General features: G+C 46.1%; 1 protein-coding gene across 1 annotated transcript in view; it reads right to left on the bottom strand.

The window, feature by feature from the left end:
- CCER2 (coiled-coil glutamate rich protein 2) overlaps positions 1 to 16,988 on the bottom strand; it is a 41,501-nt gene extending 24,513 nt beyond the window's left edge. The window contains exon 1 of the mRNA XM_085624995.1: positions 16,779 to 16,988. Coding sequence (XP_085481121.1) covers positions 16,779 to 16,851 — 73 coding nt within the window. The 5' untranslated portion in view covers positions 16,852 to 16,988. The remainder of the gene's footprint in view (positions 1 to 16,778) is intronic.
- Between the last annotated feature and the right edge of the window lie 59 nt (positions 16,989 to 17,047).

Raw genomic sequence — 17,047 nt, 5'->3', positions numbered from 1 at the left:
GGGATATCTCTGCTCTGGTGCCAGAAGTAAACTTTACGGTCGTAATTGTACTCGCAGATATCGTCACCGCCCTAGATTCAGTTTGCAGTAAAACTACACTTCGAAATAGTGATTAACAGAAAAGGGTACATTTAAACCTAACCGCAAGAGTACATTTACACATGAGTAAATAAACATGTGTAAATTTACCTTTGTGAATAGAGCTCTGCACGTACTGAGTCCATTTATTGCACAGAATCTGCATACAATTGTATAGACAACTTGCCCAATTTCAAAAATTGTAAAAGTATGTTTTTTTATCCCAGTGGAAAATGTTTTGATTGTAACCCCTTCACACACTGTTGGATACACCCTTCCTTCACACACCCCAGAAAAATCAGTTAGATCATTCCCGTTGCCTAACTTTCAGCACCACTTACAACTATTTCAAATAAGTGTAAGTCTAGAAAACCAGATAAGCATCAGAAAGACTTTGAAAATGTTAGTGACACCCCACAAAATTATGACTGTGTCAATATTGGGCACATTTTTATAGTCCCCTATTCTCATACTCCCCAAAAGGCACTCACTTAACTTTGCCCACCTAAGCACTTCCGAATATGTACAAATCTGCATTCTTTGTGAGATTTTCTAGTTCGTAAATGCAACCTCCCCATGCAAAACTGGCTTTGTAAATCAGCTGTCAATTTCCCTGCAGAGATTTTCACTTTTCCATTCTACATTTTTATTTACACTCAGGAAAACGTTATCCATCTACCCGCTTGTGTCTCTAAGTGATGAAATCTTGGAGTATTCCATTTCCCATATACAGCAGGGCACATGAGAAGACGCATCTAAGTGTTGAGAAAACCAGTTGCCATTGCTAATACAGTTTAATGTACCATGGGAAAATGTTTTTTTGCTAACCCACTCATTGCACCTTCACCAAATGTTGCCCGTATATAAAGATCACAACAGGAGCTTAACTCCTTCCCGACATAGAGCTTGATAACCTAGAATCAGGGCCATTGGAATTATCTTGCAGGTGAGGAGACATTTTTGTGGCTCAATGCAGCTCATTTTGTCATTGTATTACATCATTATTTTGACATCTTTGCACGTTAACACTATCTTGGCAAAGGTTTTGCCTCATTAGAACCAGTCTGACACCCAAATACAGAAATAAGCAACAGAAAGATGACCAGTCAACCAGGGCCGGACTGGGAACCAAAACCGACCCTGGCAAAGTGCATCCCCCCCCCCCATTGGGGGGGGGGGGGGGCCGAGCTCTTTGCCAGGCCGGTTTTCGGCCGATTTTGTTTCAGGGCCGATTTTGCGGCCCAGTAACGAAAACGGCCGACAGGGGCCCAAAACTGGCCCCCACCCGTGCGGCCCAACAGGGGATTGCCTAGTGCCCGCTATGGCCAGTCCGGCCCTGCAGTCAATCTTTATGAAGGGCCTTCTACTGCGCATCTACACATGTTGCCCCGTTTTAGAAACCTTTTATCCATTTAAGCTATATAACGCTATATACAAAATAAATCTGCAGATTCTGCAGCAGGTAATAGATTGTGTGGCAAATGCAGCAAATCCATAATTAGTCGAAAAATGACACAGAGCCAAAATCCCATAATTCCATAGACCTTGACTGTAGCACGGCTATGGGGCATTGAGAGGTACGGAGATATAGGCTAGAAATAGAACTTAATGATCTTGCACTGGTGCAAAGCAAGTTATTGCACTTAATCAGGCTGTGGTGCCGCAAAGTGTACCCAGGTGGTTGAACTACCTGCGGTTTCGCCTGGCGTCCCTCTACGGATGCCACCACCCAGAGTTGTCTGACGAGAAATAAAACCAGAGACGTTTTATGGCAAGGGCAAAGTGGGCACTGGCCCAGGGCCCCAGCCTTTCAGGGTCCCCTGATAGAGCCACCGCTGTTCTGCAGAGTCTTGCCCTGATGACCTTGTATAATTCTTAAACAGATTATTTTAAGTACCCTTTTCCTTTCATTTATTTGTAGCATGGGTGAGGTGTGAGAGTCTGTTATATACATTTTGCAGAGAAATGTTGTGTTTGTGTTTCATGCTCCATCCATTAAAAAAGTTTCTTTTCGATCAAAACAGGACCTCACATATTCGAAATGGGAGGGTGAAACAGAGATTATTTTCAGTAATATTAGTGAGCTCAGCTGCTGCTGTGTTACAATATTGAAAACATCACTATCCCTGAATATTAAATGCAAACACATTTAGAATTTGGACGAATGTGCCTGTGCACTGTCAGTGACCTGGCCAAAGAGGGCATGAAAGAGATGAAACATGGATCATAAATAAAAAGCTGTTTCAAACTGGTGTCCCCAAAATACGTTTGGCCCAGGGCCCCAAACCCCTTAGGAAGTCCCTGAGTAAAACAACACTAGTTCAACTTCAAAGTAAAGACAACGTACGGTCTGCTTACAGCGTGCTGCGGTGGGAGAGCCGAACGACCCAGCGCACTGTTTGAGTCATATGCACGCAGATTACTAGACTCGGGTACTTTGAGTCCCAGTGGAAGCCGGTAGAGGGCGCGCCTGTCATTTGAATATCTTTGTACTGGTGAATATGGCCAAATCATAGTCTGTGACAAATTGGGAGATTGAACTAGACTGAAGCACCATTTACAATGAGTGCCCTTCACCCGAGAGTAGCAACAGGGCCCTTTTCAGGAAAGTACCCATCGGGTCAGTTATGATAATGAATGCTGGCTAACACCTGAACACCATGCAAGGAAATGCATACGGTCCTCTCGTTTGGAACTGTTATGATAGTTGGAAAAAGTTTCAAAATCGTAAAAATGTCATTCATAGAATTACACATGAAAGCTTTGCTCCAAAACACTAGTATACCCATACATAATTAATCTACTCAGGCTTTCTTCCTTAACAAATAAAACATAATCCTACATGAAACAATCCATATTCCACCTCATTTGTATCCATTAATATTTCTGACACTCTCTTAAGCATTGATTAGTTATCACATCATAATTAGATCTATAAATCAAAATATGTTCGCCCTTTATTATGGGGCCTTTGCAAACTTAGGGGCATATTTACAAGCCCCTGTCGCCACTGAAACGTCACTTTTTACGACATTCCTTTGGCGATAGGGGCTTCGTCTTATTTACAAGGCAGCATGAAGCCACTTAATGTGGTGTAATGCTGCCTTGTAAATAAGGCCCCCATTCACGCTATGCTTAGCATGGAAGGGGAGGCCAATGGGTGTTGCTGTGGGCTTTCCACCGCAACACCCACTGATTCTGACGCTGCCCTCTATTTACAAGGGAGGCGTAAATAGGAGGCAGCACCAGAATTAGTACCAAGGAAAACCTGGTCTTATCCTAGCACAGCGAGGAGAAATGTTTCATTTCTCCTAGTTTTTGCTGTTTCCATATGTGCTGCGTTGTGCAGCACACAAGAAAACAGCAAAAGGCCAATGATTGTTCCCCTTCCTGCAAATAAACAATCATATTCTAAAAATGACATTTTGTAACTTCTTTGTGTGCTGCATTAAGCAGCACACTTAGAAGTTACAAAATGGCACTTAAAGATTGTTTATGGGCAGGAAGGTGGACCTTCCTGCACATAAACAATCTTCCCCTGCACGCAGAAACCCTTACACTATGGTACAAGGGTGCCTGCGTTGGCGCTAGGCTGCTAAGTGTAGTGGCAGCGCAGGGGAAACGCAGGGCTGTACCATATTCTTGTATATATGGTGCAGCCCTACATTTCTGAACTGGCCGAGTGAGGCGTTAAGCCAGGAAGGCTAATGCCTCACTCCGTCACTTCCGTTGTAAATGTGACCCTTAATGTCCCTAACAGCACTTGCCACCCTACCTTTACTACATTCTCTGGCCCTCTTTTAACATGAGCGTCTTTATCTACGTAAAATGTAATCCACCTATATCCAACCTCTAACCATTTGATATCTCCTTTTGTATACATTTCTCACCCCTGCAATAAATCTGCCTGCCTTTCCTTTTACATGCTCAAACTCTTTTATGACATGGATGTCCCTTGCTTCATCCTCCAACCCTATGTAATATTTCCTATCGTCTCTTTAGCATGGCCAACCCCACTAATAACAGACTGTTTTTCCTTCTCTATCTCTCCTAACTGTACTATGTTCATTCACAGGGAAAAAAGTATTAGGACCTATATCGAATAACCAAAATTATTGAAAACTACTTAGTGAAAAAATGAATTAGACAGAAATACAGTGGGGTCAAATATAATATACCCAGAAGAACAGGTAAAAAAAGAGTAACAATGTTTATATTTTAAATAAAACAGTTAATAAATTGTGGACCACAAAAGATTACTGGCTAGGGAAAATTGTTGTAATGGCATAGGAGAAAAAAAAAGTAAGGAGGCAAAGCTAGAGAGATGTAGGGCAGGGGAAGGTTTAAGAGGTGAAATGCGGATTTGGAATAGTCCAACCCTACTAACAAAGCTGAAAAAATAGGAATGATGGAGTTTGGGGAGAAAAAAACGATTGTAAAAATGGGTGAAGGAGGAGATTTGGGAGATCCCCATCCCACCAAAAAGACAAGAGACAGGAGTGAGGAAGGAGGGAGGAGGAGGAGCATAAAGGACCATGGACAGAGGAGGGAAAATGGAATGCTTGAATGAGAGTTTTGGGGGATTATGAGGATCGGCAATATTTATAAAAAAAAGTATAATGCAAAACAGGGGGAAGGAGGAGTGGAGGGAAAAGGTAGCCATAAGATACTTGCCAACAAAAACAACAGAGAGAACCTATTTCCAAGAGTAACAACATTTTCACCTTTAAATGGAAGCATGGAGTTTTGAAAAAAAACAATATACTATTAGCTCATCTCTACTCCATGGTTAATGCCATTCCTCTTGAAAATCTCAATCAAATACTTTAAGTGAGATGTTTCCTCAGAAATTGTATTCTATGAACTTGCATACGACCCTGCAAATAAATACACTGCGTGTCCATCCATTACTAGATTAGTGAAAGCTTTACTAACATCACCATTTCCTTTTTCTCTACCCATAATTCCTTCGATAAAATTCTCTGTACTTTTTTGCACAATCTCTTAATTTTCTTTGGCAAAACCTTTAATTATATTTTACCAATGGGTCTTGCAGAGACATAGGGGCATATTTACTAATCTTTCTTTTAATGCAGGTAAACAAGCAAAGTTGCTGCAGTGCATGAAAGGGAGGGAGCAGAAGTGCTTCATATTTACAAAGATACAGAGCATTTCTGCCCTCTCCTTGCGATTGTGCACTGTGTGCTGCCTAGTGCCAATGCAGGGACCCTTGCACCATAATGCAAGGGTGTCTGCGTTACAGGCACGATTGTTTGAAGGGACAGCTTCCTGCACAAAAACAATACTTTGAGGCATTTTCCTCTTTTTATGTGTGCTACAGAGTACAGGAAAGAGGAAATAAAGAGGAGAAATAAAGGGATTTCTCCATGGTACGGATTACGGGAAGGCGTCGCATTTTGATGCATTCCCAGGTTTACAAGCTTTACCAAATCTGGCAATGCACCAAAATCCATGAGTGGATGCATGGAACGGCCATGCTCCACCCATGAAACACCTCCCAAGTTGTCCAAGCCGCTGCGTTACATTTCTTTACAAAGCCACACCAGTCTATGCAAATCGGGCCATGCGAGGCTTGTAAATTCCAAATTGGCCTTTGCGTTGCCCTGCGTCGCCTTCCGCGATGCAAGGGTGACATAAAAGGCTTAGCAAATTTAAGCCCCCAGTGTTGTTTTGCACTTCCTGTCTGGGACCCACCCCACAAAATGGGAACATGTTCAGTCAGAATTTGCTTAGAAAAGCAGAAACGTTAAACTAGTTGGTCACGTGCTTTGCTGATACACGGGTGCTGACTCAATTTATTGCTGCAATTCCTATGGAATTGTGGGATTGTGCACATTTGGAAGAGACCTGGACACTACCTTTGAATGGGTTTAGGGAAGGCTGGGGAGGGGTGACAGGGAATATACACTGCCTATAAGGAGAGATAGCGCGGACGATGACCTGTCTATTGAGAGTGTAAGGAGAGATGGTGTGGAGTGACATGCGATGTATTCAGAGTATAAGGAGAGATGACATGGGGTGAAAAGTAGTCTATTGAGAGTATAAGGAGAGACGTCATGTGGTGACAAGCAGTCTAACTCTGTATAAGAAGAGACATCTTGAGGTGAAGAGCAGTCTTTTCAGAGTATAACGAGATGACATTGGGTGAAGAGCAGTCTATTCAGAGTGTAAGGATAAATGACATGGGGTGAACAGAAGTCTAAAGAGAGATGACATGGGGTGAACAACAGTCTGTGAAGAGTATAAGGAGATATTACATGAGGTATAGGGCAGTCTATTCAGAGTGCAAGAAGAGATTGTGTGGAGTGACATGCACTCTATCCAGAATGTAAGGAGAGATGACATGGGGTGAACAGAAGTCTAAAGAGAGATGACATGGGGTGAACAACAGTCTGTTCCGAGTATGAGGAGAGATAACATGAGGTATAGGGCAGTATATTCAGAGTGCAAGAAGAGATTGTGTGGGGTGACATGCACTTTATTCAGAATGTAAGGAGAGATGACATGGCATGAAGAGCAGTCTATTCAGAGTAGAAGGAGAGACAATATGTAGTAAACAGCAGTCTATTCAGAGTGTAAGGAGAGATGACAGGGGATGAAGAGCACTCTGTTCAGAATATAAAGAGAGATGCCATGTGGTGAACAGCAGTCTAAGAAGAGATGACATGGGGTGAACAACAGTCTTTTCAGAGTATAAGGAGAAATTACATTTTGTAAAGAGCAGTCTATTCAGAGTACAAGGAGAGATGTCGTGGCTTAAGGAGCAGTCTATTGAGAATATAAGGAGAGATAACATGGGGTGACAAGCAATCTAGAGTACAAGGAGAGATGACAAGGGGAAGAGCAGTCTATTCAGAGTGTAAGGAGAGACGTCATATGGTGACACGCAATATATTCAGAGTATAAGGAGAGATGACATGAGTTTAAGAGCAGTCTATTCAGAGTGTAAGGAGAGACGACATGGGGTATAGGGCAGTCTATTCAGACTGTAAGGAGAGATGACATGGGGTGAAGAGTAGTTTATTCAGAGTATAAGGAGAGACATCATGCGGTGACAAGCAGTCTATTCAGAGTATAAGGAAAGATGACATGGGGTGAAAAGCAGTCTATTCAGAGTGTAAGGAGAGAATACATAAGGTAAGGAGTAGTCTATTCAGAGTATAAGGAGAGACGACAAGGGGTGAAGAGCAGTCTATTTAGAGAACAAGAAGAGATGACGGGAGTGAAGAACCGTCTATTCAGCATATAAGGAGAGATGTCATGTGGCGACAAGCAATCGATTCAGAGTATAAGGAGAGATGACATGGGGTGAACAGCAGCCCAAGGAGAGATGATATAGGGTGAAGAACAGTCTTTTCAGAGAAGAAGGAGAGATCACATGGTGTAAGAGCAGTCTATTGAGTGTAAGGAGAGGTGACATGGAGTATAGAGCAGTCTATTCAGGGTGAAAGAAAATATAACATGGGGTGACAAGCAGTCTATTCAGAGTGTAAGGAGAGGCGTCATAAGGTGACATGCAATCTATTCAGAGTATTAGGAGAGATGACATGGGGTTAAGAGCAGTCTATTCAGAGAGTAAGGAGAGATTACATGGGGGTAAAGAGCAGTTTATTCTGAGTCTAAGGAGAGTTGTCATGAGGTGAAGAGCAGTCTATTCAGAGTGTAAAGAGAGATGACATGGGGTGGCAAGCAGTCTATTCAGAGTATAAGGAGAGATGACGGTGTAAAGAGCAGTCTATGGATGGTATAAGGAGAGAAGAAATGGTGTGAATGACAGTCTATTCACAGTGTAAGTAGAGATGTCATGGGGTGAAGAGCAGTCTATTCAGAGTATAAGGAGAGACGTCATGTGATGACAAGCAGTCTATTGAGAGTATAAGGAGAGACGTCATGTGGTGACAAGCAGTCTATTCTCTGTATAAGAAGAGAAATCTTGAGGTGAAGAGCAGTCTATTCAGAGTATAAGGAGAGATGTCATGTGATGACAAGCAGTCTATTGAGAGTATAAGGAGAGACGTCATGTGATGACAAGCAGTCTATTCTCTGTATAAGAATAGACTTCTTGAGGTGAAGAGCAGTCTATTCAGAGTATAGGGAGAGATGTCATGCTGTAAGGAGCTGTGTATACTCCGAATAAGGAGACAGGATGGAGTGGCGACCAGTCTAGTCAGCATGGAAAGCTGACACGTGGGGCGCGGAGGGGAACCATCTATTCTCAATATGTGGGTAGATGGTGGTTGGGGGGAGGGGGCAATACTCAGTACAATGAGAGATGGCACAGAGGGCAGAGAAGTCTAGTGTTCGCATAGGGTGAGGGTGGCAAGCAGTCTATTCAGAGTATAAGGAGAGATGACGGTGTAAAGAGCAGTCTATGGATGGTATAAGGAGAGAAGAAATGGTGTGAATGACAGTCTATTCACAGTGTAAGTAGAGATGTCATGGGGTGAAGAGTAGTCTATTCAGAATATAAGGAGAGACGTCATGTGGTGACAAGCAGTCTATTCTCTGTATAAGAAGAGACACGTGGGGCGCGGAGGGGAACCATCTATTCTCAATATGTGGGTAGATGGGGGGGGGGGAGGGGGCAATACTCAGTACAATGAGAGATGGCACAGAGGGCAGAGAAGTCTAGTGTTCGCATAGGCTGAGGGTGCAAGGGAAGCACGAGGGGAGATGGCACTGATAGCAAGCAATCTACTCTCAGCATGGCGGGAGATGGCGGGAGATGGCCCAGAGGTAAGAGTCAGAGCTCAGTTCAAGGAGAGATGGCAGAGAGGCGAAATCGGCCTATTAACAGTATAAGGAGATACGGCATGACACGAGGGCCAGTCTGTTCTCTCGGCACTAGGAGAGACGGTACAGGGGGAAGAGCAGTCTGTTCTCAGTACAGGGAGAGATGGTACAGAGGGAAGAGGAGTCTGTTCTCAGTACAGGGAGAGATGGTACAGAGGGAAGAGCAGTCCGTTCTCAGTACAGGGAGAGATGGTACAGAGGGAAGAGCAGTCTGTTGTCAGTACAAGGAGAGATGGTACAGAGGGAAGAGGAGTCTGTTCTCAGTACAAGGAGAGATGGTACAGAGGGAAGAGGAGTCTGTTCTCAGTACAAGGAGAGATGGTACAGAGGGAAGAGGAGTCTGTTCTCAGTACAAGGAGAGATGGTACAGAGGCAAGAGCAGTCTGTTCTCAGTACAAGGAGAGATGGTACAGAGGGAAGAGCAGTCTGTTCTCTCAGCACTAGGAGAGATGGTACAGAGGTAAGAGCAGTCTGTTCTCAGTACAAGGAGAGATGGTACAGAGGGAAGAGCAGTCTGTTCTCAGTACAAGGAGAGATGGTACAGAGGCAAGAGCAGTCTGTTCTCAGTACAAGGAGAGATGGTACAGCGGGAAGAGGAGTCTGTTCTCTCAGCACTAGGAGAGATGGTACAGAGGTAAGAGCAGTCTGTTCTCTCAGCACTAGGAGAGATGGTACAGGGGTAAGAGCAGTCTGTTCTCAGTACAAGGAGAGATGGTACAGAGTGAAGAGGAGTCTGTTCTCAGTACAGGGAGAGATAGTACAGAGGGAAGAGCAGTCCGTTCTCAGTACAGGGAGAGATGGTACAGAGGGAAGAGGAGTCTGTTCTCAGTACAGGGAGAGATGGTACAGAGGGAAGAGCAGTCCGTTCTCAGTACAGGGAGAGATGGTACAGAGGGAAGAGCAGTCTGTTCTCAGTACAAGGAGAGATGGTACAGAGGGAAGAGGAGTCTGTTCTCAGTACAAGGAGAGATGGTACAGAGGGAAGAGGAGTCTGTTCTCAGTACAAGGAGAGATGGTACAGAGGCAAGAGCAGTCTGTTCTCAGTACAAGGAGAGATGGTACAGAGGGAAGAGCAGTCTGTTCTCTCAGCACTAGGAGAGATGGTACAGAGGTAAGAGCAGTCTGTTCTCAGTACAAGGAGAGATGGTACAGAGTGAAGAGGAGTCTGTTCTCTGTACAAGGAGAGATGGCACAGAGGGAAGAGGAGTCTGTTCTCTGTACAAGGATAGATGGTACAGAGAGAAGTGCAGTCTGTTCTCTGTGCAAGGAGAGATGGTACAGATGGAAGAGCAGTCTGTTCTCTGTACAAGGAGAGATGGTACAGAGGGAAGAGCGGTCTGTTCTCTGTACAAGGAGAGATGGTACAGAGGGAAGAGCAGTCTGTTCTCAGTACAAGGAGAGATGGTACAGGGGGAAGAGCAGTCTGTTCTCAGTACAAGGAGAGATGGTACAGGGGGAAGAACAGTCTGTTCTCAGTACAAGGAGAGATGGTACAGAGGGAAGAGCAGTCTGTTCTCTGTACAAGGAGAGATGGTACAGAGGGAAGAGAGTCTGTTCTCTGTACAAGGAGAGATGGTACAGAGGGAAGAGCAGTCTGTTCTCAGTACAAGGAGAGATGGTACAGGGGGAAGAGCAGTCTGTTCTCAGTACAAGGAGAGATGGTACAGAGGGAAGAGCAGTCTGTTCTCAGTACAAGAAGAGATGGTACAGAGGGAAGAGCAGTCTGTTCTCAGTACAAGGAGAGATGGTACAGAGGTAATAGCAGTCTGTTCTCAGTACAAGGAGAGATGGTACAGAGGGAAGAGCAGTCTGTTCTCAGTACAAGGAGAGACGGTACAGAGAGAAGTGCAGTCTGTTCTCAGTACAAGGAGAGATGGTACAGAGGGAATGACAGTCTGTTCTTAATATATGAAAAGAGATGTCAGAGAGGGCAGAGCAGTATGTTCACAGAATGAGGAGAGATGGCATAAGGTATGCAATTAATTTTTCTTCTCCCCCCACCATGACCAAATGTGCTAGTAAATAAAAATGAGTAGATCTTTCCCTAAGTATTTACTTTCCACAGCAAAACGTTTTTTTGCACTAGGCAGCTTGCTTGAGCTGGGGGAAAGAGGAGCGCAGAACCATGTTTACTAAATATAGTCTGGTGCTACTCCTGCTTTTTCCACTGCTCTAAGTGCAACTTCCCAGTAACCAAAATGTTTTATCCTGGAAAGTAAGGGGCATATCAGCAAGGGCCGGCAATCATTATCGCTAAGCGCACTTAGCGCTAGGATAATTATCGCCGGCTATCGCTGTTTTCTATCGCGGAGATAGCGTGCTATCAGCAACGCTTATCTCCAAAGCGATAGAAATGCAAGCGTTAGCTGGAAAACAGTGTGATTATCGCTGGAAATCCAGCGATAATCGCACTGTGACCGGCGATACCTTGATGATAGGGCAGGGTGGTCTTAGCCATGATATCCACCTCCCATTGGATTACATGGCTAAGTCAGAACTAAAGCAGGCGTAAGGAAAGTAGCGATTACCATGGTTAGCGCTACTTTTCTTATCGCTATGCTTGTTAGCGATTCCCTTGATAATTGGAGAAATGTCGGTCAGCGGCATTTCTCCAGTTATTTCGTGAGGGAACGCCCACTTTGCATCTCATTAGAGATCCAAAGCTGGGCGTTCTGTAAACAGGCGCTAAGGCAAGGATTCACGTGATAGCGTGACCTTGCTGATATAGCGATAAAATTATCGCAGCTTTTTGGCCGAAAAACGGCCGAAAAAGCGGCGATAATTTTTTATTGCCGCCTTGTAGATATGCCCCCAAATACTTGATCAGGATTTGGAGGAACTTTGTGGCAACGCAAAATCTTGATAAATCTATTCCTATCTGTCTCTCTGCCTGAGCCCGTAGTGTCATGCTTCATTTTTGAAGAACCAATGATTTCTGCTTCCCTTTAACATTAAACCACTCTGTCTTTCTGTCGCTTGCCCAACTGCCTGTTGTTCGACTCTCTTGCTCTCAAGTGTGCTCTGTCTGCCTGTCATGGTAATATGATCTCAGTCCACCTCTATGCCTTGATCTGAGTCTAGCTAGACTCCATCCCTTCCAATGAGCCCTGTCTGCCTGTCTGTCTGTCTCTTTACTCCAGTCTGTCTCACCTGCCACTTAATTAATCCAGCAAGCTCGTCAGTGATCCTTGCTCAGACCCCATCCTGTGCATTTGTGCCTTCATCTGATCCCATAGATATAGGAGAACAAGCGTAACCCCATAAATTCAGAGACCCTGGGGTAATTTTCTATGTTTACACAAACAATGGGACACAGGGAAAAACATCTCTTTGTATAGTTTTACCATCAGGGAAACAAACCTTGAATACACAACATAATTTTATATGGTTATGACACAGGGCCAAGGACAAAAGTTTCAGTAGCAAATAACTGAATTTATTGCACAAAGTTTCTCTGAATTTGTATTTACTAGAATGAACCAGAACAAGGGCTCATGCTTATCAGTTAAAGGAAGGTGCTGTGGAAAGTGATAGAAAAGGGAGGATAAAAACAATGCATCACTATTAAAAAGACATATGACTCCTGTTTCAAATTAGTTTAACATTATAAATGAAGTCTATATAAGTCTAGTAGTCTGTGGCGTTTCAACATCCGTTAGTCTGAGGTCATCATCAGGACTGAGCAAAAGCGCTCTGAATCTATAAGCAGGAATTGGATCACGGAAAATGCGATAAGATGCTCATCAAAGAAAGACCCGGCCGGTCACTTACAGCGGAACGAGACGAGGGTTGAAGGCCAGTCAGCTCAAGTCCAGCCGGCCTGAAGTAAAAACATCTGGATTACTTGATGCAGTGGTGTTGGGGCGATACAGATCTTGTGGATAGTCAGAGAGGAATTGAATCAAGTTGAAAAGGAGCAAGCGGTATCAGAAGCTCAATACCGCTATGGGACAAGGGTGAATCATATGGAGTGCACAGAGAAAGGTGAGGTTCAATCAACCGGGTTAGCGATAAGATGATAGCATACTTCTGGGCAGGAAGATAAGTTTAGAAAGGGATGCAAGTAATTCCAAGCTGTCTGGAAAAATGGTAGTTCCTCCGAGGTGTGGGAGCCAATATAAATCCAGGCGTACTTCAGGTCGGCTGGACTTGAGGTGACAGGCCCTCAACCCTCCTCCCGTTCCGCTGTGAGTGACCGGCCGGGTCTTTCTTTGATGAGCATCTTATCGCATTTTCCGTGAACCAATTCCTGCTTATAGATTCAGAGCGCTTTTGCTCAGTCCTGATGATGACCTCAGACTAACGGAGGTCGAAACACCACAGACTACCAGACTTATATAGACTCCATGTATAATGTTAAACGTATGTGAAACTGGAGTCATATGTCTTTTTAATAGTGATGCATTGTTTTTCTCCTCCCTTTTTTATCACGTCCCACCAGCACCTTCCCTTCACTGATAAGCATGAGCCCTTGTTCTGGTTCATTCTAGTAAATACAAATTCAAAGAAATGTTGTGCAATAAATTCAGTTATTTGCTATTGAATTGTTTGCCCTTGAACCTGTGTAAATTTACTGCCATAACTATCAAAAATAAAACTTCTTATGCAAGGTTTGTTTCCCCATGGTGAAACTACAGGAAGAGATGGATTTCCCTGTGAATCATTGTTTTATCTGACCCCAGCCTGGCTCTGACTCTTGTCCTGACACCAGCTCTGTCGCTTGATATGATCCCAGACAGTTCTCTGTCACTTCATTTGATTTCAGCCTGACTATGTCATTGATCTGATCACATCTCGTCTCTGTCACTTGATTTGATTCCAGCTCAGCTCTGTCACTTGATTAGATCCCTTACTTTAGACCGAGAGTTGAGTCTCTGTCAACGGTACAAATACCAAACAGATATCGTTCTAGTCAAATCACAAAAGAAAATCTCTCACAAAATGTAATAGAAAAGAAGCAATTCTAGTTTGTGATACATGGTCCCCCACAGATCTCTCCCCAGTACCTCCATGCTCCCTGACGAAATAGGCGCACACGCCCCAAATTCAGGCATTACATATTCCAGGGGCGAGCCCCCTTCGGACGGCTTCAGGGAATGTGACAGGCGGGGCTTGGGGGCGGTTCCTTGTCTTCTGTCCATGGTGCTGAAAGCCTTCAGCACACGCCGGGCAGGAGCAGGTCACGTGCAGGGTCAAGGACACGCTGCGCCCGGGTCGGACTGGGACAAACATCAAAAGTGTCACTCATTAACGAATCATGCATCTAAAAAAGGGGGCTACGTTTGCAATACGGATCAGTTTTAAACGTGTAAAGATAAGCTGTACAGGTGCAATGCAAGGTATATGGGAAACCATGCATGTGTACTTGCCGCAGGCGATGTTTGTGCTAATATCAGAGAAATAAACAGTAAAACCGGCCCGCCAGGCCATAATACAGGCTCATCTGTCAGGCCAGCCCTTTCAGCACTGCCAGATTGTCCTACTACGGTCAGTGCGACCATACGCTGGGAACACGCCACCATGTTCAGCATCCAAGCAAAGCAAGATGGAAGTACATGGGGGTCGCTGGTCGGGTCCTGTCATAAGGGGACGCATCCTAATTCGGAATCTCGTTTGTGTCACCTCCAGTATTTCTACAGTTCTCGGCCTCCGGGATAAAGACTCATTTCCCTTCGTTCCCACTGCTTCGCCTTCTGTTCGCTTCGCGTCGCCTTGAAGCGACTTAAGTTTGGAACAAGCGCTACACATATAGCATGCTCACATCGCGTCTCTTCCCTCTCTTCATAAACTCCTTCCCCTATTTTATTCACCCCATAGCGCCTCGAAATGGCCTCATCCTTCTCTTAATTGTATTCACCTCTTAGCGCCTGGAAGCGGCCTCACTGCTGTGTATGTGCCATACAGCAATCAACATGGCATTGAACCGTTCCCCCCCCGTCGCCTTTCGCGTTTCTTTATTTATTTTCCTTTAACACCATTCCTTCTCTCCACACATCGCAGTGTTTTGAAGCCGCGTCGAGCCCCATAAACGCTTTCGAACTAACATATGACATAACTCGACACAGCACCCAGGAAAGACAGTGGGCACTGGGTAAGGTACAGGAAACAGAGTACAATTCGCACACTAATGGGAAATAGGCGCGACGGTGTCCGCTGGATGTGAGTGACTCCTGTCTCAGCTCATCAAGCAGCGAGAGACATCTGTGGAAACCCAGGCACTAAGGGTTCTGTGTACAGTCTGAGCCGCAGCGCTTCACTGCACGCGCACACCCGGGAGAATTCCTGGAAGCAGGCTCCACGCGACCAGCATCTTTATGCACACACAGGTAGGCCGGGCATCAAACTGCTGCACACAGTCCGTGCAAGGACCAGTGGCAGGTCCTGTAGAGTGTTGGGGAGGGGCTAGGAAGGGCGGGGGTAACAAAGATGAGCTGAATTCAGTAGGGGCTTCCCAGAACGCACACTACCAGTGTGGGGGGGGGTTCTCTCTGAAAGACACACACACCCTGTATATCCCCTCCACACGTAGGTGGGCTCAGGCAGGCATGGGTGACCGGCAGCCGGCCCCACAGATAAGGCATAACTCAGAGGAGCAGGGGGCGGTGTTGCTGTCCCCTGGTACCCCTGGTCAGAGGCGCAACTAGAGCCAAATTTCAGGGGGGGCTGAGCAAAAATTTCGGGGGGGGCTGAGCAAAAATTTCGGGGGGGCTGAACTTTAAGCAATAGGCAGAGTGGAGCTGCAGGGGCTCTTAGAGGGGGTGAAACAACAGCAAGGCCTCATTAACATGCAAATGGTCTTTTAAAGACCTGTGAAGTGCTCGGGTGCGGCTGCTTTTTTGCCCGGGAAGGTGTCTCAGCCCGGGCTGCCACACACGACGGGGGGGGCTGAAGCCCTGTGAGTCCAATGGGTGTTGCGCGCCTGCCCCTGGTACACACAGCACTGCGTGAGGTTTCCCTGGCAGACACACAGCTCTTGGTTGACTCCATAAACAAAGCAGCCCACTGGGTGTGTGCCAGAGCATCCTATACAGACATGGGTAAGGTGAGATCGTTCCGGAAGACACACTGCTTCTTAACTAGCCTCACACGCAGAGCTCAGGCAGCCCTCTGTGCTGTATGCCCGTTAGAGATGTGTGCGGAGGGCAGACCCTTCAGGGAGAGAGACACACGAGGGAGACTAGAAAAATAGGTCCCCACTAGAAGACACACTGCTTCTTGACTCGCCTCACACATAGAGCTAAGGCCGCCCTCTCTGCTGTGGGTCTGTGCATCGGGCAGACCCTGCACGGGCGGATGGGGGGACATCTACGAAAGGGAGGTCTCCCTGGAAGACACACTGTTTCTTAACTAGCTAAAATAGCTGAGACAGCTGCTGTCCATGCAGAGATCTGTGCACTCAAGGAGGGGTAAGGACAGGTCTCCCGGGAAGACACACTGCTTCTTGACTGGCCTCATACACAGAGCCAAGGCAGCCCTTTCTGCTGTGGGTCTGTGCCACGAAGGGGTGGTCTGCCTGGAAGACACACTGCTTCTTAACTAGCTATAAGCAGAGCTGGGACAGCACGCCCAGCTGCTGCAGAGGGCACTTAAGGAGGGGTAAGGAGAGGTCTCCCTGGAAGACACACTGCTCCATAGCTGTCATCACAGGCAGAGCCCAGGCAGTGCTCTCTGCGGTGTGTCTGGGCAGAGGTGAGCTCCACTGTGGCTCGGGCCAAAATAACACAGAGGACCACAGACAGGCAGATGCTCAACCAGTACGTGAACACCCAGACTCTGCGGTGAGCCTGGGCAGGTGTGTGCTAGAGACCCTCCGAGCAGGGAACTCTCAAGGGGTGTCTCTTGAGAACACCCACCCTCCCCTCTGCCCCCTCCCCAACATGTCTTACCTCGAAAGCAGAACAGCATCAGGAAGACGCATCCGGCAAGGACCATTCTGGCTGCGGGGCAGGCCCAGGGCATTTGGATTATTGCTAGAAACGGAGGGGTGGGGTGGAAGGGACGTGCAGCCTAGCTGGGATGGATCCTCCGCTGGACGGACGGGGTGCTGAGGCTGGAGGTGGTGTGTCTACAGCCCAGGTGGGAGAGGCTGTGTCTGCAGCCAAACAGGCAGCAGGGGCCTTAAATACCAGGCGTGCTGCGGTGGACGCGAAGTCAT

This window comes from Triturus cristatus, chromosome 9 (assembly GCF_964204655.1).
Source record: "Triturus cristatus chromosome 9, aTriCri1.1, whole genome shotgun sequence".
NCBI lineage: Eukaryota > Metazoa > Chordata > Amphibia > Caudata > Salamandridae > Triturus > Triturus cristatus.
The sequence above is the reverse complement of the archived record's forward strand: the minus strand, read 5'-3'. Positions and strand labels throughout refer to the sequence as shown.